General features: G+C 41.8%; 1 protein-coding gene across 2 annotated transcripts in view; it reads left to right on the top strand.

The window, feature by feature from the left end:
- Positions 1-27015, top strand: part of LOC126194634 (WASH complex subunit 3) — a 61646-nt gene that overhangs the window by 27341 nt on the left and 7290 nt on the right. The window contains exons 2-3 of one of the 2 annotated variants that reach the window (XM_049932802.1): positions 23295-23351; positions 25946-26110. In XM_049932802.1, the coding sequence (XP_049788759.1) occupies positions 23295-23351; positions 25946-26110 (222 nt within the window). The remainder of the gene's footprint in view (positions 1-23294; positions 23352-25945; positions 26111-27015) is intronic. The other variant, XM_049932803.1, reaches the window with a different exon arrangement.

The following is a 27015-nucleotide window of genomic DNA, read 5'->3' as shown; positions in this document are numbered from 1 at the left end:
TGAAAGCAAGGGGAAACTACAGCCGTAATTTTTCCCGAGGACATGCAGCTTTACTGTATGATTAAATGATGATGGCGTCCTCTTGGGTAAAATATTCCGGAGGTAAAATAGTCCCCCATTCGGATCTCCGGGCGGGGACTACTCAAGAGGACGTCGTTATCGGGAGAAAGAAAACTGGAATTCTACGGATCGGAGCGTGGAATGTCGGATCCCTTAATCGGGCAGGTAGGTTAGAAAATTTAAAAAGGGAAATGGATAGGTTAAAGTTAGATATAGTGGGAATTAGTGAAGTTCGGTGGCAGGAGGAACAAGACTTTTGGTCAGGTGATTACAGGGTTATAAATACAAAATCAAATAGGGGTAATGCAGGAGTAGGTTTAATAATGAATAAAAAAATAGGAGTGCGGGTTAGCTACTACAAACAGCATAGTGAACGCATTATTGTGGCCAAGATAGACACAAAGCCCATGCCTACTACAGTAGTGCAAGTTTATATGCCAACTAGCTCTGCAGATGATGAAGAAATTGATGAAATGTATGATGAGATAAAAGAAATTATTCAGGTAGTGAAGGGAGACGAAAATTTAATAGTCATGGGTGACTGGAATTCGTCAGTAGGAAAAGGGAGAGAAGGAAACATAGTAGGTGAATATGGATTGGGGGGAAGAAATGAAAGAGGAAGCCGCCTTGTAGAATTTTGCACAGAGCATAACTTAATCATAGCTAACACTTGGTTCAAGAATCATAAAAGATGGTTGTATACCTGGAAGAATCCTGGAGATACTAAAAGGTATCAGATAGATTATATAATGGTAAGACAGAGATTTAGGAACCAGGTTTTAAATTGTAAGACATTTCCAGGGGCAGATGTGGATTCTGACCACAATCTATTGGTTATGAACTGCAGATTGAAACTGAAGAAACTGCAAAAAGGTGGGAATTTAAGGAGATGGGACCTGGATAAGCTGAAAGAACCAGAGGTTGTGGAGAGTTTCAGGGAGAGCATAAGGGAACAATTGACAGGAATGGGGGAAAGAAATACAGTAGAAGAAGAATGGGTAGCTCTGAGGGATGAAGTAGTGAAGGCAGCAGAGGATCAAGCAGGTAAAAAGACGAGGGCTAATAGAAATCCTTGGGTAACAGAAGAAATATTGAATTTAATTGATGAAAGGAGAAAATATAAAAATGCAGTAGATGAAGCAGGCAAAAAGGAATACAAACATCTAAAAAATGAGATCATCAGGAAGTGCAAAATGGCTAAACAGGAATGGCTAGAGGACAAATGTAAGGATGTAGAGGCGTATCTCACGAGGGGTAAGATAGATACTGCCTACAGGAAAATTAAAGAGACCTTTGGAGAAAAAAGAACCACGTGTGTGAATATCAAGAGCTCAGTTGGAAACCCAGTTCTAAGCAAAGAGGGGAAAGCAGAAAGGTGGAAGGAGTATATAGAGGGTCTATACAAGGGTGATGTACTTGAGGACAATATTATGGAAATGGAAGAGGATGTAGGTGAAGATGAAATGGGAGATATGATACTGCGTGAAGAGTTTGACAGAGCACTGAAAGACCTGAGTCGAAACCAGGCCCCGGGAGTAGACAATATTCCGTTAGAAATACTGACAGCCTTGGGAGAGCCAGTCATGACAAAACTCTACCATCTGGTGAGCAAGATGTATGAGACAGGCGAAATTCCGTCAGACTTCAAGAAGAATATAATAATTCCAATCCCAAAGAAAGCAGGTGTTGACAGATGTGAAAATTACCGAACTATCAGTTTAATAAGTCACAGCTGCAAAATACTAACGCGAATTCTTTACAGACGAATGAAAAAACTGGTAGAAGCGGACCTCGGGGAAGATCAGTTTGGATTCCGTAGAAATGTTGGAACACGTGAGGCAATACTAACCTTACGACTTATCTTTGAAGAAAGATTAAGAAAAGGCAAACCTACGTTTCTAGCATTTGTAGACTTAGAGAAAGCTTTTGACAATGTTAACTGGAATACTCTCTTTCAAATTCTAAAGGTGGCAGGGGTAAAATACAGGGAGCGAAAGGCTATTTACAATTTGTACAGAAACCAGATGGCAGTTATAAGAGTCGAGGGACATGAAAGGGAAGCAGTGGTTGGGAAGGGAGTAAGACAGGGTTGTAGCCTCTCCCCGATGTTATTCAATCCGTATATTGAGCAAGCAGTAAAGGAAACAAAAGAAAAAATCAGAGTAGGTATTAAAATTCATGGAGAAGAAGTAAAAACTTTGAGGTTCGCCGATGACATTGTAATTCTGTCAGAGACAGCAAAGGACTTGGAAGAGCAGTTGAACGGGATGGACAGTGTCTTGAAAGGAGGATATAAGATGAACATCAACAAAAGCAAAACGGGGATAATGGAATGTAGTTGAATTAAATCGGGTGATGCTGAGGGGAATAGATTAGGAAATGAGACACTTAAAGTAGTAAAGGAGTTTTGCTATTTAGGGAGTAAAATAACTGATGATGGTCGAAGTAGAGAGGATATAAAATGTAGACTGGCAATGGCAAGGAAATCGTTTCTGAAGAAGAGAAATTTGTTAACATCGAGTATAGATTTAAGTGTCAGGAAGTCATTTCTGAAAGTATTTGTATGGAGTGTAGCCATGTATGGAAGTGAAACATGGACGATAACTAGTTTGGACAAGAAGAGAATAGAAGCTTTCGAAATGTGGTGCTACAGAAGAATGCTGAAGATTAGATAGGTAGATCACATAACTAATGAGGAGGTATTGAATAGGATTGGGGAGAAGAGAAGTTTGTGGCACAACTTGACTAGAAGAAGGGATCGGTTGGTAGGACATGTTTTGAGGCATCAAGGGATCACAAATTTAGCATTGGAGGGCAGTGTGGAGGGTAAAAATCGTAGAGGGAGACCAAGAGATGAATACACTAAGCATATTCAGAAGGATGTAGGTTGCAGTAGGTACTGGGAGATGAAGAAGCTTCCACAGGATAGAGTAGCATGGAGAGCTGCATCAAACCAGCCTCAGGACTGAAGACCACAACAACAACAATACATAATTCAACAAAACCCAGCATTTTAATTTCACAGAATGGGCATATGATTAATGAAACTGAACAGTTCAGATTTCTAGGCATTCATATAGATAGTAAATTGTCATGGAAAGACCACATTCAGGATCTTCTTCGAAGACTTAATGCTGCCATTTTTACTATTTGATTGGTGTCTGAAGTAAGTGATAGTTCGACATTAAAAGTAGTCTACTTTGGCTATTTTCATTCACTTATGGTGTACAGTATTACTTTTTTGGGTAACTCTTCCTATTCTCAAAGGATATTTTGGCTCAGAAACAGGCAGTTCAAGCAAGAAGTTGTGTAAGTTCGTGAAACTCTTGTTGACTCCTGTTCACTATTCTGGGTGTTCTGACATTGGCCTCTCAATTTATGTATTCTTTACAATTGTTTCTTGTAAACAATATCAGCTATTCCCAAGAATTAGCAGCTTCCACTCAGTTAATACCTGGCAGAAATCCAAACTGCATTTGGATAGCACTTCCTTGACTCTTGTGCAGAAAGATGTGCAATATACTGCTACAGCCATTTTCAACAAGCTACCACAAGAATTCAAAAGTCTTCACAGTAATCCATGCACTTTCAAATCAAAACTGAAGAGTTTCCTCATGACTCACTCCTTCTATACTATGGAGGAGTTCCGTGAAAAATTAAGCTGATTCCTATGTTATACAGTTGATTGCGTTTACATAAACTTATGACTTTTTTTTTCCTCATAAACATTTGGTTTAGGAATCATGGAAGAAGGTTGTATACATGGAAGAGGCCTGGAGATGCTGGAAGGTTTCATATAAAATGATACATCAGAGATTTAGGAACGAAGTTTTAAGTTTTCAGACATTTCCAGGGGCAGATGTGGACTCTGACCACAATTCATTGGTTATGTACTGTAGATTAAAAATGAAGAAACTGCAAAAAGGTTGGAATTTAAGGAGATGGGACCTGGAAACACTGAAAGAACCAGAGGTTATAGAGAGCTTCACCTCGATGGTGAGTGTTCATCAGAGGTGAGGGTATCATCTGGAGTGCCCCAGGGAAGCGTGGTAGGCCCAATGTTGTTTTCTATCTATATAAATGGTCTTTTGGAAAGGCTGGATAGCAATGTGTGGCTGTTTTCTGATGATGCTGTGGTGTACAGGAAGGTGTCATCGTTGAGTGACTGTAGGAGGATACAGGATGACTTGGACAGGATTTGTGATTGGTGTAAAGAATGCCAGCTAACTCTAAATATAGATAAATGTAAATTAATGCAGATGAATAGAAAAAAGAATCCTGTAATGTTTGAATACTCCATTAGTAGTGTAGTGCTTGACACAGTCACGTCGATTAAATGTTTGGGCGTAACATTGCAGAGTGATATGAAGTGGGACAAGCATGTAATGGCAGTTGTGGGGAAGGCGGATAATAGTCTTTGGTTCATTGGTAGAACTTTGGGAAGATGTGGTTCATCTGTAAAGGAGACTGCTTATAAAACACTAATAAGACCTATTCTTGAGTACTGCTAAAGCGTTTGGGATCCCTATCAGGTCGGATTGAGGGAGGACATAGAAGCAATTCAGAGGCGGGCTGCTAGATTTGTTACTGGTAGTTTTGATCATCATGCGAGTGTTACGGAAATGCTTTAGGAACTCGGGTGGGAGTCTCTAGAGGAAAGGAGGCATTCTTTTCGTGAATCGCTACTGAGGACATTTAGAGAACCAGCATTTGAGGCTGACTGCAGTACAGTTTTACTGCCGCCAACTTACATTTTGCGGAAAGACCACAAAGATAAGATAAGAGAGATTAGGGCTCGTACAGAGGCATATAGGCAGTCATTTTTCCCTCGTTCTGTTTGGGAGTGGAACAAGGAGAGAAGATGCTAGTTGTGGTCCGAGGTACCCTCCGCCACGCACCATATGGTGGATTGCGGAGTATGTATGTAGATGTAGATGTAGAAGAAATACAGTAGAAGAAGAATGTGTAGCTTTGAGAGATGAAATAGTGAAGGCAGCAGAGGATCAAGTAGGTAAAAAGCACTGGTAGAAATCCTTGGGTAACACAAGAGATATTGAATTTAATTGATGAAAGGAGGAAATATAAAAATGCAGTAAATGAAGCAGGCAAAAAGGAATACAAACGTCTAAAAAATGAGATCAACAGGAAGTGCAAAGTGGCTAAGCAGGGATGGCTAGAGGAAAAGTGTAAGGATGTAGAGGCATATATCACTAGGGGTAAGATAGATTGTGCCAACAGGAAAATTAAAGAGACCTTTGGAGAAAAGAGAACCACCTGTGTGGATATCAAGAGCTCAGATGGAAAACAAATCCTGAGCAAAGAAGGGAAAGCAGAAAGGTGGATGGAGTATACAGAGGGTCTATACAGGGGTGATGTACTTGAGGACAATATTATGGAAATGGAAGAGGATGAAGATGAAGATGAAATGGAAGATATGATACTGTGTGAAGAATTTGACACAGCACTGAAAGACCTAAGTCAAAACAAGGCCCCAGTTGTAGCCAACATTCCAGTAAAACTACTGATAGCCTTGGGAGATCCGCTTGTGATAAAACTCTTCCATCTGGTGAGTAAGATGTAGGAGACAGGCAAAATACCCTCAGATGTCCAGAATAATATGATTATTCCAATCCCAAAGAAAGCAGGCGTTGACAGGTATGAAAATTACCGAACTATCAGTTCAATAAGTCACAGCTGCAAAATACTAACGCGAATTCTTTACAGACGAATGGAAAAACTGGTAGAAGCGGACCTCAGGGAAAATCAGTTTGGATTCCATAGAAATGTTGGAATATGCGAGGCAATACTGACCCTACGACTTATCTTAGAAGATAGGTTAAGGAGAGGCAAACCTATGTTTTTAGCATTAGTAGACTTAGAGAAAGCTTTTGACAGCATTGACTGTTATACTCTATTCAAATTCTGAATGTGGCAGGGGTGAAATACATGGAGCGAAAGGCTATTTACAATTTGCACAGACACCAGATGGCAGTCAGAGAAGTTAAGAGGAGTTGAGAGACATGAAAGGGAAGCAGTGGTTGAGAAAGGAGTGAGACAGGGTTGTACTCTATCCCTGATGTTGTTCGATCTGTATATTCAGCAAGCAGTAAAGGAATTAAAATCCATGGAGAAGAAATAAATACTTTGAGGCTTGCCGACGACATCGTAATTCTCAGAGACAGCAAAGGACCTGGAAGAGCAGCTGAATGGAATGGGCAGTGTCTTGAAAGGAGGATATAAGTTGAACATCAACAAAAGTAAAATGAGAATAATGGAATGTAGTCATATTAAATCAGGTGATGCTGAGGGTATTAGATTAGGAAATGAGACACTTAAAGTAGTAAATGAGTTTTGTTATTTGGGGAGCAAAATAATTGATGATGGTCGGAATAGAGAGGATATAAAATGTAGACTGGCTATGGCAAGGAAAACTTTTCTGATAAAGTATAGATTTATGTGCCAGCAAGTCTTTTCTGAAAGTATTTGTGTGGAGTGTAGCCATGTATGGAAGTGAAACATGGATGATAAACAGTTTAGACAAGAAGAGAATAGAAGCTTTTGAAATGTGGTGCTGCAGAAGAATGCTCAAGATGAGGTGGGTAGATCACATAACTCATGAGGAGGTACCAAATAGAATTGGGAAGAATAGGAATTTGTGGCACAACTTGACAAGAAGAAGGGATTGGTTGGTTGGACACATTCTTAGGCATCAAGGGATCAACAATTTAGTACTGGAGGGAAGTGTGGAGGGTAAAAATCATACATGGAGACCAAGAGATGAATATGCTAAGCAAATTCAGAAGGATGTAAGTTGCAGTAGTTATTCGAAGATGAAGAGGCTTGCACAGGGTAGAGTAGCATGGAGAGCTGCATGAAACCAGTCTCTGGACTGAAGACCACAAAACACAAACATTTTATTTTATCTGTTATTATTTTTATGTTGTAATTTCATGTACTGATATGTTCCATGACCTTAGAGATTTGCGCCTCAGTTTGGTCCTACAGAACTAGACATGTAAAATAAAAAAAATAAAACACAGGAGAATACTACAATTTTTACCATTGTTTGACAACTGCGCTAACTCACAAATGAGAGGTATTGAAATAATATCCCCAGCAGCGAAAAACAAGACTGCTCAAAGTGAACAAGGAACATGTACTCTCAGAATTCCTATTTATTTTTACATTGAATATGCTTCAGAAGTAGTACTTCTCATAGGTCACATTTATAGTGATTCTTTCATCCAGTGAATAGTCTCTTACGACTGGTAAAGAGTGCAGGTCAATCCTGTTTACAAAAAGGGCAAAACAATGGATGCTCAAAATTACAGACCAGTCTTGGCAATGTCCAACTGTTTCCAGATCTTTTAGCGGGTTTTAAGCTTAAACTTAATGATGTTCTTGGAGGAAAAAAAGCTCCTTTGACAGAATCACACTGGTTCAGAAAAAACTACAAATGTGATAACCAGCTTGCTTTATTCATACACAGTAGCTTGCAAATAGAAGATGCAGTTGAACAAGTGGTTTGTATGCTTAGATTTTTTAAAGATATTTGACATAGTGCCTCATTGTTGACTAATAACAAAATTATACCCAACAGGGTTTCTTTACAGATATGTGACAGGTTCTTGGGCTATTTAAACTCTGGCTTATATAAAATACAATATATTTCTTTTTTGTGTACCAAGACATGTTTCAATATGTATGTGTCATTTTCTGTAGGTCAAATTTATGAGAGACTCAAATAGTTTGTGATTTATAGAATTAAGTGTGTTGTCCTGGGTGGAAAATGTTCAATAGAAAGGAAAATAGCATTAGGTGTATCCCAAAGGAGTGTAATAGGACCACTATTGTTATCAATGTACTTATGTAATTTAGTAGAAAGAGCCATGAGCACTGTCAGATTATTTGCTGATGATGCTTTTGTATACATGAAAGTATTGTCACTAGACAGTCAAAAGATAGTGTATAATGGCATGAATGAGTTTCTGTGTGACTGATCTCATCAAATGTGGATAAATACAAGATAATTTTCATCTGATTACAAATTTAATGGTAAGCTGCTGCAGTCTGACATAATGGGTGAATGTCTATGGTTAATATGTAGCAGTGTGCGATTGGTTGAGCCTGTGAAGTCAGTAATAAGGAAGTTAAGTAAAAGACTTAAATTTGGGAAAGTGCAGAGCATTTGTAAAGGAAACTGCATACATGGTACTAGTGTGTTCATTTCTTGAGTGCTGTTCCAGCTGTTGGAGCTCTTATCAAATAAACATGAAAGCAGACATGAGTTGGGTTCTGGCATCATAACAGGCTGGTACATCCCATACAAAAGTGTAACAGAATCAAACAATGGAAAGTCCAGGATGGAATAAGCGTAAGTCTTTGGACAGAGAAGTCTCTTTCTGAAGCAAAGTAGTATGGTTTGTTGGTGAGAAATTTGATCAGACAGTATATGTTTTAGGAGTACTGCAAATTGGTTAAATAAATGATTGCAAGATCTGTTGTAAAAAGCATGCACACAGTTCCAGTTACTTTATTTTGTGTGGTGAATGCTCTGTGGCCAACTGCTGAGTCACCTTTAAATAAATTACCAAAGGACATCATCCAATTAAAATACAAGTGATGGATTTATATGATCTCAAAATTGATGCACATTTGCTTGGCAAAACTGTCTTGAGTCTAGTCATAGTAGGAGATCCACAATGGGATTTTTTTTTCGGTTTAACTTATTATCAGTATGTAGCATCAAGAACACAACCACCACCACAGAACCTGTTCTCTGGTTCCTGTTTGCACAGTGTGTTTATTATTAATGTTACATCATCTGCTTTGAATACTTTTTATTGTTTGTCTTTTCTGAGCTCAGGACAAATGCTTGCAGATAACTACCGGGTAGTTAATTTATGGTTGTCATTAATTATACTTTTCAGTTTGAATTAACAACAGTATGTACAGTATCTACATTAGAAACTACTACTGCATCTTTCTTCAAATAAAATGGGGTGTCAGATACACGCAGCAAATAATAAATAAAACAGGACAAATATTGCATCACTGTAATTTCTTTCCAGTATATGACAGCTATCTTTTTTTTATTGATTAGCATAACACACTTCCTCTTAAATAAGAACTGAAAATCTTGAACCCTTAAAACAATAGGAATGCAAAAGGGGTTGTAATACTCACACCAAAATACTTTGTATACATCACAAAAAATTCAGTTGATTCTACAATTTGATAATTGTCCCATTCAGTTACTACTGACAAGTGTTATCAATTAAAAATCTGTTTATCACAGTACTGAGTTATAAGCATTATGAGCATTTCTTTGTTAATTTTTTTTAAATTGGTGCAAGGAAGAGAACAGTTTTGTAGTTGTCAATGTAACTGTAGTGACAGTCTTATCAGAAAGTTGTCTGAAAGTTTATCATGAATGAATTGTATGCTATTATTACAGAAGAGACTGTGGTACAAAGCTCATTTTCAAAAGGGAGCTGTCATTTACTGTTTCTGCAGCACAATCTCATTCTCATTGGGTAGCATTAAATGATAATCACCTCTGGGAGATTACTCAAAAATGGCTGGGTTGGTGTTTGCTGAACACAATGTTTGCAAGTTGGTTACAGGTTAGCCTTCTGTAACTGAAGATTGTGCAGTTTGAAGTAAAATTGGATATGATGATACAATATTGTGAAATTAAAAAATGGTTTTTCTGTGTTTGGAGTGTGACATTGCCTCTCTACAGCAAAATTTTTCAGAACCACTTGAAACAGCTTGATGTAAATGCTGAAGCCGGTAGATGACTCAGTGAAGTTCTCTACAGCAACTGGAACAGTTTTCATTAAATAAAAAAATGACTCTTTTAAAAATTATAACAGTTATGTAAGAAGTTGTCACAGTCCTATGTGCAACAGAGGTTGGAAGGCCCAATGGGAACTTCGAAGTCATTAAGAAATACTCCTTAGCGTCTTTATTATTGTGGAAATGGCTGTTCCCCACTCAGGCAAACTTTCACTGAAGAGCAATAAACGTGGGAACTATCAATACTATGAATCTTAATGAACTTCCTTGTAGTGGTTATTGGCAGTGATGAAATCACATAGCAAAGGAAGGAAATCCACCAAATAGCTCCAATTTTATGAAATTTGGTAATTTCATAAATTTCATAAAATTGTAGTTCCTCAGTTGACTTCTGTCTTGACCACACTGTGAAACTGCGTAAAATCCTTAATTTCAGTGACGTCATTAACACATGCAAAAATCTGATGAACATTGGGGAATTGATCCAGCAAAAAGACCCCCTGCGGGTCTGGGGGTTAGAATAGGCCCGAGGTATTCCTGCCTATCGTAAGAGGTGACTAAAAGGAGTCTCACACTTTTTGGCCCCATGAGTTCAGGTCCCATTCTATGGTTTGACCTGCCACTTTCGAAATTCTACAGAAGTGCAGGCCATATGGCTAAGGACACTCTTAGATTCGATCTCCGAAATCTCTCGTCATGGCTTTGCATCTCCACCTGCAATTCAACTATTTGGGCGAGGACACTTTCCGGGGTATGTCATCTTCTTCCATTGTCTCCTGTCCTCTTTTGCTCCCATGATAATATTGGATTTCTCTGCATCCAATATCCAGCATGGTAGCCAGTCTGTTGTGGTGGGGCTGTCATGTACCCATTTGGTGATAGCCCCCTGACAACACAGGGATCGCACTGCTGATGCCTGAGTTGCAAACTTCCCATGTATGCCAAGGAATAGATGCCTGCCTGTCTTCCTGGGGCATCAGGACTCCCGGCAACGGCCATCATACCAGTTGGCCTTTGTTGTGGATGGGTGGTGCCCGGGAGAGCCCCTGATCGGAGTGGGTGGCATCAGGGCGGATGACCCGCAATGAAGTGGACTAAGTCATTTCTTGCTAGTGACCATATGGCACCAGCAGTCTCTAAGAAGGGTAAAATAGAATACAATGCCGACAGGTATGACCCTAAATTGTTTCCCTCCCTCGCTACACCGTGGGAGGAACGTAGAGCTACAGAATGGAAAGAGCCATATTCGCCTCGGTTTTTAGTCTGTAGCAGAACCGATGGGGACTCTTTTCTACCAATGAAGCCTCAATTTTGAACACCTTGAGGATAAGTTTGGAGAAATCACAGCTCTGTCCAAGATGTGAAACAATGCAGTCTTGATTCAGAAATCATCCCCAGCCCAATCCTGAGCGTTACTCACCTGTGACAAGCTGGGTGATATTCCTGTTTCCGTCACTGCCCATAAAAGCCTCAACAAGGTCCAGGGCATTTTTTTCCATCGTGACCTTCTCTTGCAGTCTGACGACGAGTCTGGACCCATTTAGAACAGTGGGGGTGTTTATTTCATCTGGTGCATTTACAGGGGACCCAAAGACAACAGGGTTGTTCCGGTGCCATTATCTTGGCCGTTGACGGTGATTCATTGCCTGAAAAGGTCAAGTTGATGGTTTACCACTGTGACGCTAAATCATACATCCCTCCCCCTATGTGATGCTTTAAGTGCTGGATGTTCAGGCACATATCTTTCCGCTGCACTTCCAGCGCCACATATCGTGACTGCGGACGTCCACTGCACCCAGATACTCCATGTGCATCACCTCCCACTTGCATCAACCGTGGGGAGCACCACACCCCCTGCTCACCAGACTGCCCAGTACTCCAAAAAGAGCAGAAAATAATGGAGTACAAGACCCTGTACCACTTGACTTACACAGAGGCTAAATGTAAATTCCAAAGATTACACCCCATACTGCTGATGTCGACGTATGCTACCTTTACATCACCATCATCCCAGGTGCCACTGGTTCCTCACTCTGTGCCATAAACAGTGGGCCCTCTGGGCCACCAGAATACATCTGCCCCCTTGGTGGTAGGGGACAAATCTTCCTTCGTTGCTCCCAAAGCACCTACTTCGGGAGCAAGGCCCCCTGTAATGCAGGGGACACGGTCCCCTCTGCCCTGCTGGAGAAGCAACAGCCTCCTCTGGCTCCTCTCATGCGGAAGGGGTCCCTTGGGGCCCTCTCTTCCAAGGTCTCCACTAATGCCACTGTGGACACTTGCCAGTGGCTCAAGAAGCCAAAAGCTGGTGGATGAAGAGCCTCATGGTCTTCGTCCATGCCTGAAGCTGCTTCGGGGAAGTTTTCCCAGCAAGCCCCTAAAGAGAAGCGAGAGATCAAGCAAGCAAGCAAACTAAGAAGAAATCTGCTAAGAAACAAGACCCTCTGAATGCCCAACACCACCACTCCCTATCAATTCTGCATCTGAGGATGCAGTGGAGATCTTAGTGTCCCCTACAGACCTGGATCTCACTGATCCCTCATCCACCATAGAAATGGCTACAAATACTCAGTCTGAGGCAGCAGGTGACCCTGAGGCATAACCTACCTCCTTGCATGCTTCGTGCTTTCTCAGCCTCACGATAATGTCATCCTCCAGTGGAACTGAGGTGGTTTTTTTCCACCACCTGGCTGAGCTATGGAAACTGTTAAGCTTTACACCTGCTTTCTGCATTGCCCTCCAGGAAACCTGGTTCCTGGCAATGTGAACCCCTGCCCTCCGTGGCTATACAGGAGATTACAGGAACCGTAGCAACTATAATAGAGTGTCAGTTTGAGTCTACATCCTGAACTCAGTATGCAGTGAACCTGTGTCCCTTCAAACCCCTTTTGAAGCTGTGGCTGTCAGGATACAGACAACACAGGAAATAACTGTCTGCAATGTATATCTCCCTCCAGATGGTGCGGAACCCCTGAACATATTGGCTGCAGTGATTGATCAACTCCCTAAACCTTTCCTACTTTTTGGAGATTTTAACACTCATAACCCCTTGTGGGGTGGCACAGTTCTTACTGGCTGAGGCAGAAATGTCAAAAATTTACTGTCACAACTCGACCTCTGCCTCTTAAATACTGTGGCCACCATAAATTTCAGTGTGGCACATGGCACATATTCGGCCATTGATCTCTCGGTTTGCAGTCCTGGCCTTTTCCCATCTATCCACTGGACCTAAGTGGTAGTGACCACTTCCCCATCTTCATGTCACTGACCTGCCATCAGGCCCACAGATGCCTGCCCACATGGGCTTTAAATGTGGCAGACTGGGAAACTTTCACCTCAGCTTTCACTGTTTAATCTCCCCCACATGGGAACATCGATATGTTGGTTGAGCAGGTAACTACAATGATCATCTGCGGTGGAAAACGCGATCCCTTGTTCTTTAGGGTGCCCTCAGCGAAAGACAGTCCCTTGGTGGTCACCGGAAGTCGCTGATGCAATTAATGAGCATCGGTGAGTACTACAGCAGCATAAGCAGCACCCTTCCCCGGAGCACCTCATAGCCTTTAAACGGCTCCGTGCCCGCATTCACCAGCTTATCAAAAGGCGGAAACCGGAGTGTTGGGAGAGATACGTGTCGACCATTGGGTGCCATACGTCACCTTCCCAAGTCTGGGCAAAGATCAAATGAGTTTTTGGGTACCAGACACCAACAGGTGTTCCTGGTGTTAACATAAATGGTGTGTTATCTACCGACACAAATGCAATTGCCGAGCACTATGCAAGTGCCTCTAGGTCGGAGGATTACCCCCCAGACTTTCACACTCTCAAACGGTGGGTGGAAGAGAAAGTCCTCTCATTCACTACATGCTACAGTGAACCCTATAACTCCCCATTTACAGAGTGGGAGCTCCTCAGTGCTCTTGCACATTGCCCAGACACAGCTCCTGGGCCCGATTGGATCCACAATCAGCTGAATAAACATCTCTCGTCTGACTACAAGTGACATCTCCTCATGTTCTTCAACCGGATCTGGTGCAATGGCATCTTTCCATCGCACCGGTGGGAGAGCACCATCATATCAGTGCTCAAACCCGGCAAAAACCCACTTGATGTGGATAGCTATTTGCCCATCAGCCTCACCAATGTTCTTTGTAAGCTGCTGGTACGTATGGTGTGTCGGTGGTTGGGTTTGGTTCTGGAGTCATGTGGACTGCTGACTCCGTGCCAGGGTGGCTTCCGCCTGGGTTGCTCTACCACTGATAATCTTGTGTCCCTCCAGTCTGCCATGTGAACAGCCTTTTCCATACACCAACACCTTGTTGCCGTCCTTTTTGGTTTACGAAAAGCTTATGACACGACCTGGCGACATCATACCCTTGGAAAATTATACGAGTGGGGTATCCGAGGCCCACTTGCAATTTTTATCCAGAGTTTCCTGTTGCTTCCTACTTTCCGTGTCCAAGTTGGTGCCCCCCCATAGTTTCCCCCATACCCAGGAGAATGGGGTCCTGCAGGGCTCTGTATTGAGTGTATCTCTATTTTTAGTGTCCATTAATGGTCTAGCAGCAGCTGTAGGGCCGTCCGTCTCCCCTCTCTGTATGCAGGCGAATTCTGCATTTCGTACTGCTCCACCAGTACCAGTGTTGCTGAGCGGTGCTTACAGGGAGCCATCCACAAGGTGCAGTCATGGGCTCTAGCTCATGGCTTTCACTTTTCACCCGCAAAGTCATGTGTTATGCACGTCTGTCGGAGTCATACCGTTTATCCAGAACCGGAACTTTACCTTACTGATGATCCCCTCACTGTAGTGGAGACGTATTGATTTTTAAGACTGGTTTTCGATGCCCGATTGACTTGGCTTCCTCTCCTTGGTTAGCTTAAGCGGAATTGCTGGCAGCACTTCAGTGCCCTCCGCTGCCTGAGCAACACCAACTGGGGTGCAGGTCGCTCTATGCTACTGCAGCTATACAGAGCCCTTGTTCAATCCTACCTTGACTATGGGAGCCTGATTTATGGTTCAGCGGCACCCTCAGTGTTGCGTTTACTCAACCCAGTGCACCACTGTGGCGTTCGACTAGCGATGGAAGCTTTTAGCTGAAGTCCGGTGACCAGCCTCCTTGCGGAGGCTGGAGTTCCTCCATTGCAGGTCAGGCATGCACAACTGCTTGCCAGTTACGTTCACAGTTCTCCTGCGCATCTGAATTAACGTCTCCTTTTCCTGCCCACAGTGGTTCATCTCCCACATCGGTGGCCCAGGTCAGGGTTTACAATTGCAGTTTGTGTCTGATCCCTTCTATCTGAACTGGAGTCCTTTACTTTACCACCTGTATACCACCTAGGCTGTGGCTTTGCCTGGACCTTTCACATGGCTCAAAGGACTCTGTTCACCCTGCGGCTCCCCACTGTCACTTCATCTCGATTCTTGAAATGTACCGAGGCCATGAAGTGATTTACACCGATGGCTCGATGACTGATGGTCACGTCGGATTTGCATATGTCCACGGAGGACATATTGAACAGCATACCTTGCTCGATGGTTGCAGTGTTTTCACTGCAGAGCTGGTGGCTATATCTCATGCTCTTGAGCACATCTGTTCATGCCTTGGGGAGACATTTCTTCTGTGTACTGACTCCTTGAGCAGCCTACAAGCTATCAGCCAGTGCTATCCTCGTCATCCTTTGGTAGTGACCATCCACGAGTCCATCTATGCCCTGGAAGGGTCCAGTCGTTCATTGGTGTTTGTGTGGACCCCAGGACACATCGGAATCCCAGGCAACAAACTTGCTGACAGGCTGGCCAAAAAGGCTACACGGAAACTGCTTATGGAGATCGACATTCCAATAACTGACCTGCGTTCGTTTTTACATCGCCAGGTTTTTCGGCTTTGGGAGACGGAATGGCATAGTTTCAGTATGCACAACAAACTACGTGCCATTAAGAAGGCTATGAATGTGTGGCAGTCCTCCATGCGGGCCTCTCTCAGGGACTCTGTGGTTCTCTGCTGGCTCTGCATTGGCCATACTTGGGCGACCCACGGCTACCTCCTGCGCCTTGAAGACCCGCCTCAGTGTTGGTGCGGTGCCTGGTTGACAGTGGCTTATATTCTGGTGCACCGTCCCACTTTGACTGCCCTGCTACTAAATCTTCAATTACTGGACTCATTGCCGCAAATTTTATCTGACAACGCCTCATCTGCTGATTTAGTTTCACATTTTATTCATGAGGGTGGATTTTATCATTTGATCTAAATTTTAGGGCATGTCCTTTGTCCCTCTGTGTCCTCCACCCTAGTGCTTTTAGGGTGGATGTTTTAATGTGTTGCAGAGTGGCTGGCTTCTCCTTTTTATTCTCATGATCAGCCAGCCATGGTAATCTGTTTTGTCATTTTAATCTCACCTACCTGTTTCTTGTGTTTCTGTGGTTTTCTTCTCCCTGGACAGAAAATGGCATAGTCAGGTCCATAAGCATGCAGGAATAACTGAGGTAGTCATCTAGCCCAGAGCAGAATTTGCTAGCAGTAAAGTTAAGTAGTGTATTTCCCATTCCAAGGGAACTAATGTATATAAAGTTATACAATTCTGCTGAGAGCTCAAGGAATAAACAAGTGGTGTCAAGGCTAGATTTGTACCACTGTTGTAATGTCAATCATTGGGCACTGCATTGTCAGGCATGTAATAGAGCCCTGAAGAGTAATAGCAGGCAGGTCAGCAAAGAAGGCCTGTGTGCATTCCATTTGGTTGCAGGAAGGCCTCATCTAAGATGTGAAGGAGGCTCTGCTAGCAGCTGTTGAATGCACTTGGGGCAATGGGTTGCACATCTTAGCATAAGTTGGCATAAATGACTATTGCTGCCTGTGTCTTGAAGCCATCTTCAGTTTGGGGCTGAGTAGATAATCTAAACCATATGTTTATCCCATGAACTCACCTTCAAATTTCTTTTTTCTGCAATGAATAATATGGCCCCTTCAGTGGGTCAGGTGCACAGAATGTGAAGGAATTGGCTTCTCAGGTAGCAAAGCACAAGTGGCATGGGGAGCTCATTTTTTTGGGTTAACGGAACCCCTTCAAAGGCCCAGATCAAATAAACATAAGTCACATTACTCCAAGACGAGAACTTTTGTCCTTGCAGATCAGAATGAGAAAATATTATTTGGTATTAGTTAACTACAGGAACATCCCAGATAAGGTATTAAAGGTAAAATGCCCACATAGTATCATAGTATTAGGAACAGAAATTTTCTTGAAATCAGAAGTGTATACCAGTGAAATCCGAAACGCAGATTAGTATATATATATATATATTGGATGGACACTAGATGCTAGTGCTGTTGGTGTTCAAAAACACACTCTTCTACCTAGAGAAGTAATTACAGATTTCAAATGTGAAATAATTGGATGAATTTAAGCATTAGAGGTGGGTCAGACATGGGCCGGCCGAAGTGGCCGTGCGGTTAAAGGCGCTGCAGTCTGGAACCGCAAGACCGCTACGGTCGCAGGTTCGAATCCTGCCTCGGGTATGGATGTTTGTGATGTCCTTAGGTTAGTTAGGTTTAACTAGTTCTAAGTTCTAGGTGACTAATGACCTCAGCAGTTGAGTCCCATAGTGCTCAGAGCCATTTGAACCATTTTTTTGGGTCAGACATGGTAATTGGACACATTTATTGGTCACTTGCCTCAGGAGTTGTAATAGCAGAGTATTTCAGAGAGAAATTGAAGAATATTGCAAAATATGTTTTCTGATCGTGCTATCACAACTGAAGGAAACTTCAATCTAACAGCTTTATAAAGAGGGAGTATTGGAATTAAAACTAGTGCCAAATAAAGGGAATCATGTGAGATTGTGCTGAATGTGTTGTCAGAAATTACTTTGGCAAGATAGGTAAAGAACCTGTTTGTGAAGGCAACTTCTTAAACCTCATAGTAACTAAAAAACCTGAACTTTTTGATACTGTTAAAGTAAAGAAGAAAATCAGTGATCATATGGCTCTGATAGCATCTATGACCATAGAGCTTGTGAGGAATGTTAAGAAACAGGATGCAAACTGCAGGATATCTGAGCAGTCAGCATCAAATATTCAGCTTTAAGGATGAAGGTGCAGAACACCATTAGGTAAAAGCAGAACAATTGTACAATACATCGTAGACCGGTATCTTCCGAACGAGGTTGTGAGAGATGGGAAAGACACATCATGGTATAATACCAGTGTTAGAAAGTTTCTAAAAATGCAAAAGGAGCTTCAGCACAGATTTAAATGAAATTAATGCCAAACTAAACCATAATGAGTGTAAGGAGAGCATTGGGAGAAGCAAAATTGGCACCAAAATGATAGATGACAGAGAGAAGACAGAAATACAGGTTCGCAAAATAACTTGCTCACTTTCTTGCAGTAGATTATTGTATGTCACTGGAGCAATTAAGAGTTACAAGTTATTGGTAAAAAGTGAACCTCATATCTGTTTATGTGAATAATTATAGGCTTATATCACTTATGTATAATCTGTTGTAGAATTATGGAACATATTTTATGCTCTCACATTATGACATTTTCGGGGCAGAAAAATCTCCTTTATAAAAATCAATATGGATTACGCATTGCCATGTCCCTTGACATCTGGAAGGGATTCAATACCTATCCACACCCACACTGTCATTAAGTGAACAAACTACATGCTTATTAGCTAACGGTCCAGATTTGTGACGGAGTCCAGGACTTTTGAGGAGATAGAACTTAACATATTACACTTAATGGAACAAAATCGACAAAGGATAAAAGTAATTTCAAGAGTACACTAAGGTAGTGTTATAGGGCTGTTATTGTTTGTGTATATGATCGAGTGGATACTGTTGGAAGCTCTGCAATGCTTTTAGCAGATGACACTGTGATTTATGGAAGTTGCAAGAAGAGAAAACTGTAATTAAATGCAGGAAGACATGCAGTGGACTGGTGATTGGTGCAGTAACTGGCAGTAGATCTCAGTCTCCATCAATGTACATACTCTACAAACCACAAAATGGTGTGTGGCAGATGGTACCTTAGTAGGCATTCTCTTTCCACTCACAAATGGAGAGAGAGGAAAAAGATTGTCTATGTGCTTCCAAGGAGCTTCTGATTTCTGTTATCTTGTCTTTGTGGTCATTATGAAAGATTTATGGTGGTGGCAGTAGAATCAATCTGCAGTCTGTCGCAAATGGTGGTTGTTTTAACTTTTTCAATACTGTTTTGCGAAAAGAATGTCTCCTTCCTTCTAGGGATTCCCATTGGAGTTCAGAGAACAGTTCTGTGGAATTCACACTTTGATCAAACCTACCAGTAACGAATCTAGCAGCACACCTCTGAATTGCTTCAATATCTTCCTTTAATCTGACGTGATGGGAATCTTGACAAATAAATGTAACATATTGTGCACAAATTGCTGAATAAATGCACTACTATTTGATTACACTATTGCAACAAATAATTGGAAACAGTAATAACTGTAAAATACCTAGGAGGGTATTATCAGAGAAAACAAATTGTAGAAAGATCAGATTATTGGAGAAACTGAAAGAAATGTAATTCAACCATTAAAAAAAGTGAATTACAAAAAAAATTGTCCTACTGACTCTTCAGGATTGATCATCAGTCTGGGGTATTCACCAAGTTGGATTAATAGAAGAGATAAAGAAGATCCAATGAAGAGCAGATACATTTTATCATGGGCTTGTTTAGTAGCTGCAAGATACTCAACAGTCTCCAGTAGAAGACCTAAAGGAGAGATTTATGCATCAAGGTTGGTGTACAGTTGAAATGCCAAGTGTGTTCATTTGGGGAAGAGTTGAGATTCATGCTTCCTCCCACCTATGTTTTGAACAATGATCATGTTGACAAAATCAGAAAAATCAGAGCTCATACAGAGGTTTGCTGACAGTTATTCTGTCAACACACCATTTGTGAATCTGTCAACGCACCATTTGTGAATCTGTCGACACACCATTTGTGAATGGAATAGGGAAGGTAGGAAAAGATAATGGTACTAGGCTTACACTCCACCACATGCTGTAAGGTGGCTTATGGAGTATAGATGTAGATTCCTATTTAATGACTAAACATAATTGAGGAAAATGGTTCTGAAGCATCAGATGAAATAACCGCCATTTTAAATGGAAGCCCTAATGACATCCAAACACAGCAGATAGATTTTGAAATTTGGTTAATAGAATGTTCTAGCCTGTCCATAAAAAAATCCTCACTGGTTGCTGGATACCCACCGTGACAGGAAGAAAGGGAAACAATGGAAGCAAAAGTATCTCACTAGTAAAATGCTTCCTTTACTCCAGTGGAACAAATAAATTAAAATATGGTTTGTGGATACATTCAAAGAACTGGAATTCCTGGCATAGGAGAATTTTTTTAAACAGGTCAACTGCAGAGAACTTTGCAGCCTTTTCAGGAATGATACTAAATTGTCACTGAATTATTCATGGGCAAGATTAATTGTGGCACCGTTGCCTGGAACTCACTAATGGAGGAGTTTTATGGAAAGGGGGGGAGGTCGACCTACCATTTAACTACTCTAATTTACAATGAAAGTCCCCATACAAACAATCAAGAGACAGCTCCTTACAGTGGGGGAAAGTTTTAACAGGGTAATCTCATTGCTGTACAACATACAGCCGTAATTGCTACAGAGGATTTGTTGAGAGAGGTAGGGATTTCATTTTCCTTTGTGACACCACATACTTCATCTGTGTCCCATGATACTTCATGGGATAGCCTTTTGGAATAGCATTTTTTAAATTCATGTAGGAGACAGAACAACTTCTCCTCTTCTCTTCCGCTCCCCTCAAACTAGAAGAGACCATGTATGTATCCATGTAATTGTTGTTACTGCCTCTTTTGCTGCATAGAAAAAACAGCTAAGGCAAATTGTTGATTTATTTATTTGTGTGGACATTTGAAACCTAGCAGGTTTCATTATGAATTTAGTAGCTGCTAGCAACCTGTTCTGGCTTCACATGGGTAGCATTAAGTGTCTATGGCCGGATCACATATCTGATATAGCAGTAACTTTGTTCATGGGCTACTGCATAGAGCTATAATTAAAATTCAGATAACAGTATTAAGTAACTGATTATTAACTCCAAATTCCTGTATAACTTAATCGGTTTAAGCAGCACATGCCAGGAAAGTTCTCAGAAGACGTGACTTAATTGACAAATGTCATCATAGTTCAGCCAGTTTACACAAAATATTTATAAAATTATACACACAAACCTTCCTTGTCATTCAGTCTGTCTGTCAGTGAAAATCATGTCGAAATCACAACAGTGGTTCCTGAGATTAACCTTCGCATACAGACAAAAAAAAAAAAAACATGGTAGAGGACTTTAACCCATCATATTTCAGCCAATATGCATGAAATATAAATTATTCTAGCAACCTCCTCTGGCTCCACATGAGTAGCACTTAGTATCTAAATGCATGAGTTATGGCACCTGTACAGAAGATTTGAATAGAGATTAACATAAACATCATTTCCGCCCTTTTTATTGCTCATGAAAACCATACATTGCATGTTTTACCACCATACAGCAAGACCTTCAGAGGTGGTTGTCCATATTGCTGAACACACCAGTACCTCTAATACCCAGTAGAACATCCTCTTGCATTGAAGCATTCCTGTATTCGTTGTGGAATACTATCCACAAGTTCATCAAAGCACTGTTGGTCCACATTGTCCCACTTCTCAACGGAGATTTGGTGTAGATCCCTCACAATGGTTGGCACATCACGTCGTCCATAAACAGTCCTTTTCAATCCATCCCAGGCATGTTCGATAGGGTTCATGCCTGGGGAACATGCTGGCTACTCAAGTCAAGTGATGTAGCTATCCTGAAGGAAGTCATTCACAAGATGTGCACAATGGGGGCGCGAATTGTCGTCCATGAATACATATGCCTCACCAATATGTTGCCGATATGGTTGCACTATTGGTCGGAGGATGGCATTCACGTATCGTACAGCTGTTACGGCACCTTCCATGACCACCAGTGGCGTATGTTGGCCCCACGTAATTCCACCCCAAAACAACAGGGAACCTTCACCTTGCTGCACTCAGTGTGTCTAAGGCATTCAGCCTGACCGGGTTGCCTCCAAACATGTGTCCGATAATTGTCTGGTTGAAGGCATATGCAACACTCATTGATGAAGAGAATGTGATGCCAATCCTGAGTGGTCCATTCAGCATTTTGTTGGGCCCATCTGTACCGCACTGCATGGTGTCATGGTTGCAAAGATGGACCTCACCATGGACGTCTTGAGTGAAGTTGCGCATCATGCAGCCTATTGCGCACAGTTTGAGTTGTAACACAACGTCCTGTGGGTGCACAAAAAGCATTATTCAACATGGTGGTGTTGCTGTCAGGGGTCCTCCAAGCCATAATCCATAGGTAGCGGTTATCCACTGCAGTAGTAGCCCTTGGGTGGCCTGACCGAGGCATGTCATTGACAGTTCCTGTCTCTCTGTATCTCCTCCATGTACAAACAGCATTGCTTTGGTTCACTCCGAGACTCCTGGACACTTCCCTTGTTGAGAGCCCTTCCTGGCACAAAGTAACAATGTGAACGCAATCAAACTGCGGTATTGACCATCTAGGTGTGGTTGAATTACAGATAACATGAGCCATGTACCTCCTTCCTGGTGGAATGACTGGCACTGATTGGCTGTCTGACACCCTCCATCAAATATGCTCTGCTCATGCATAGTTGTTTACATCTTTGGGCAAGTTTAGTGACATCTCTGAACAGTCAAAGGGACTGTGTCTGTGATACAGTATCCACCATCAACGTTTACCTTCAGGAGTTCTGGGAACTGGGGTGATGCAAAACTTTTTTTGATGTGTGTATTTCCAGATGACTTGTCTGACATAGTGGTAATAAATTATATTCACAAACTTTGCTTGTGAATCAGTCTATTAGTGAAAAGCTTATCAAAATCCTTACAGTAGCTCCCCTCCTTCATATACATACCGAAAAAGATGGTAGATATAACAATGAAAATATTCAGTTAGTGATAATATAACATAAATGGATAGAAAAAAAATCTCCTTACCAAGCAGCAGCAGCAGGGGGAAAAAAACCACAAACGCACACACACACACACGCCCACGGAAGGAGCTTACCAGTTATCCTTATTCACAGATGCCTTTTGGTCTGTTTTTTGTGTAGCTTATGTGAACTGCTGTCTTTAACCATACAGTTCTTCCTGTCTCAGTGTTTTTTTCACAACATTGTGTCTGACAAATTTGAGTTGTAGAATCGTGTCATTCAAGAATTGTTTTATGTGTAACCCTATTTGTTATTGCCATAAAATAGTATATTGTCCATAGTAAAGATACCAGTGGAATGCTCCTTATTCGTGGACAGACTTGTCATTTTTTTTTGTTTCTCTTCCAGCCTTCCCAACAACTTGCCAGCAGCAACTTAAAGTTAGGAGAGTGGAAGATTGAGCTGGTCTGGTCATACTTATTTTACATTATTATTTACGTAAGAGTGTGTGTAAGCATGTTTTGATTTCAATTCTTATAGTTAAATTTGTAATGTAATGATCTGAAGGCAAGAGACACCATGTTAAGTTTTAAAGTTTGTGACTTTTTGATCCCCAAGTTTGATTCATGGCTGTAGTTGTTACCATACAAAAGGCACATGAAAATAAAATCCCTCGAGGTTCTTAATACATTTAAGTGCTGTAGTCACAGGTCCTGGTAGCAGGGAACATATGCTCCAGTTTTATTAAGCTTTTGTAGAATCCCAGTTAAAATATCACTACACAACTTATGGATCAGCAAGGCTATCTACATCAAGACTATAAATAGTATCCACAATAAGGATATTACACTAACCGCAGGTCTCTCCAGAACCAGTCCTATATCCAACCCTGTGCTGAGGCTGGGGAGCTGCCATTTTCCATCAGCAGCTGCTCTTCGTTGTGCACTGCATTCTGAATTTTGCTTTTGGGTGAAAAGCTGAAAGAGTTTTGTAGTTATCCAATATGTGATCAGGCTATACATAGTTGTCTCATAAATTCGCTTGGAAATGCTGGAGTGTTTCCTTTGCCTTATACACTCGCACACACACACATATCCATCCACACATATACAGACACAAGCAGACATATTTAAAGACAAAGAGTTTGGGCAGAGATGTCAGTCGAGGCACGCACATCCAGGGCCTCGCTGCGATGGAGCATTTCCTTTCACGCCGATCACCTGCCACCCTACCTAAAACCTCTTTCCTCATCATCTGACCCACAACTTCTTCACTTTTGAAGGCCAGACATACCAACAATTGAAGGGAACAGCCATGGGTACCAGGATGGCCCCCTCGTACGCCAACCTATTCATGGGTTGCTTAGAGGAAGCCTTCTTGGTTACCCAGGCCTGCCAACCCAAAGTTTGGTACATATTTATTGATGACATCTTCATGATCTGGACTCACAGTGAAGAAGAACTCCAGAATTTCCTCTCCAACCTCAACTCCTTTGGTTCCATCAGATTCACCTGGTCCTACTCCAAATCCCATGCCACTTTCCTTGACGTTGACCTCCACCTGTCCAATGGCCAGCTTCACACGTCCGTCCACATCAAACCCACCAACAAGCAACAGTACCTCCATTATGACAGCTGCCACCCATTCCACATCAAACGGTCCCTTCCCTACAGCCTAGGTCTTCGTGGCAAACGAATCTGCTGCAGTCCGGAATCCCTGAACCATTACACCAACAACCTGACAACAGCTTTCACATCTCGCAACTACCCTCCCGACCTGGTACAGAAGCAAATAACCAGAGCCACTTCCTCATCCCCTCAAACCCAGAACCTCCCCACAGAAGAACCACAAAAATGCCCCACTTGTGACAGGATACTTTCCGGGACTGGACCAGACTCTGAATGTGGCTCTCCAGCAGGGATACGACTTCCTCAAATCCTGCCCTGAAATGAGATCCATCCTTCATGAAATCCTCCCCACTCCACCAAGAGTGTCTTTCCGCCGTCCACCTAACCTTCGTAACCTCTTAGTTCATCCCTATGAAATCCCCAAACCACCTTCCCTACCCTCTGGCTCCTATCCTTGTAACCGCCCCCGGTGTAAAACCTGTCCCATGCACCCTCCCACCACCACCTACTCCAGTCCTGTAACCCGGAAGGTGTACACGATCAAAGGCAGAGCCACATGTGAAAGCACCCACATGATTTACCAACTGACCTGCCTACACTGTGATGCATTCTATGTGGGAATGACCAGCAACAAACTGTCCATTCGCATGAATGGACACAGGCAGACAGTGTTTGTTGGTAATGAGGATCACCCTGTGGCTAAACATGCCTTGGTGCACGGCCAGCACATCTTGGCACAGTGTTACACCGTCCGGGTTATCTGGATACTTCCCACCAACACCAACCTATCCGAACTCCGGAGATGGGAACTTGCACTTCAATATATCCTCTCTTCCCGTTACCCACCAGGCCTCAATCTCCGCTAATTTCAAGTTGCCGCCACTCATACCTCACCTGTCATTCAACATCATCTTTGCCTCTTCACTTCTGCCTCGACTGACATCTCTGCCCAAACTCTTTGTCTTTAAATATGTCTGCTTGTGTCTGTATATACGTGGATGGATATGTGTGTGTGTGTGCGAGTGTATACCTGTCCTTTTTTCCCCCTAAGGTAAGTCTTTCCGCTCCCGGGATTGGAATGACTCCTTACCCTCTCCCTTAAAACCCACATCCTTTCGTCTTTCCCTCTCCTTCCCTCTTTCCTGATGAGGCAACAGTTTGTTGCGAAAGCTTGAATTTTGTGTGTGTGTTTGTTTGTGTGTCTATCGACCTGCCAGCGCTTTCGTTCGGTAAGTCACATCATCTTTGTTAATGTGAATATATTTTGCACATATTGTAATAAATAATTTACTTTATTTATTAAACCAATGAAATGTAGTAACAGACTACATTTGTTGCTGCTATGCATTTGTTACAGTCTGAATAATGATCTGTTTGTATTCCATATCTCCTGGTAACATATTGTAATTTTAAATGGTCTTGATTTTAAAGGTGACACCAATTCATCAGAAGAGGATGTATGCCTTCATAAACCATTTCATAACCAACACTGTATCTTTTCTAAATAAATTTTCACAATCATGTGAGCTACGTTTGGAGAAGTTTGATAGTAGACTTCAGAAACTTGAAGCTTCACTCTGTATTCTTGAAACTAAGGTAATAAAAGTAAATATTTTTATTTTGTATCAGCTTTATACCTAAGTTTGCCTTAATACAACTATCTTTACAATCTGTGGTTGTTTTAGAATATGTGTATAACTATGATTTTTATGTCCCTTACTTCATTCTTCTCTGGCAGCAATTGTTAACGTGAAAAATACCAAGTTGATTTGTAGTCCAAGCTCCATGTTAAATTGTAGGTCCCCATATAGCTGACTGGATAAGTCAGTTCAAAGGTCACAGGATGGCAATGTCTTTCTACCTCCAGTAGGGCTGTGCCTGTGCACTGTGGTGTTTAAACCAGCCTTTGAGTTGATGACAGCTGTACCTTCTTTTGTAATTATTAGAGTAAAAAAGGAAAATGTTTATAACACAGGTGTCATGCTAGTCACTTATTTGAATGGAGTGGGCAGAGGAGGAGAATGATCAAGGTTTGATTTTTCAATCTCATAGAAGTCTTGGAATATCCCATCAATTGAACAAGGACGAGGATTAGATAATAAATCAGCTGCTTCATTGGTTTCATGTGCCGTAAAGCTCTTTCTGTCATACTTATCTCCCATGGTTCTTGATAGTGAGGAATTATTCTAGCACCTTCCTTTGTAGCATTTTCAGGAAGGAAAATTGGGAAGCCAAAGAAAGAATGACCAGATAGACATGAAGGCCCCTTCTTCAGTTTTAACTGTTGCAGCATGTTGTTCAGCTATCTGAAAACACAGATCATGTGAAAACCAACTTGCACTTTCCTCTTATGATATCTTGAAAGCCATGAATAGAGGCAGTCTTATCACCTGCAATATTTATCGATTTCTAAAAAATCATTTGACTCAGTACCGCATCTACACTAATTATCGAAAGTGGCGATTGTATGAGGTATTGAATTAAATTTGTGATTAGATTGG

The sequence above is a fragment of the Schistocerca nitens genome, chromosome 7 (assembly GCF_023898315.1).
Source record: "Schistocerca nitens isolate TAMUIC-IGC-003100 chromosome 7, iqSchNite1.1, whole genome shotgun sequence".
NCBI lineage: Eukaryota > Metazoa > Arthropoda > Insecta > Orthoptera > Acrididae > Schistocerca > Schistocerca nitens.
Note: the sequence above shows the minus strand (reverse complement) of the source record. Positions and strands in the feature narration are given on the sequence as shown.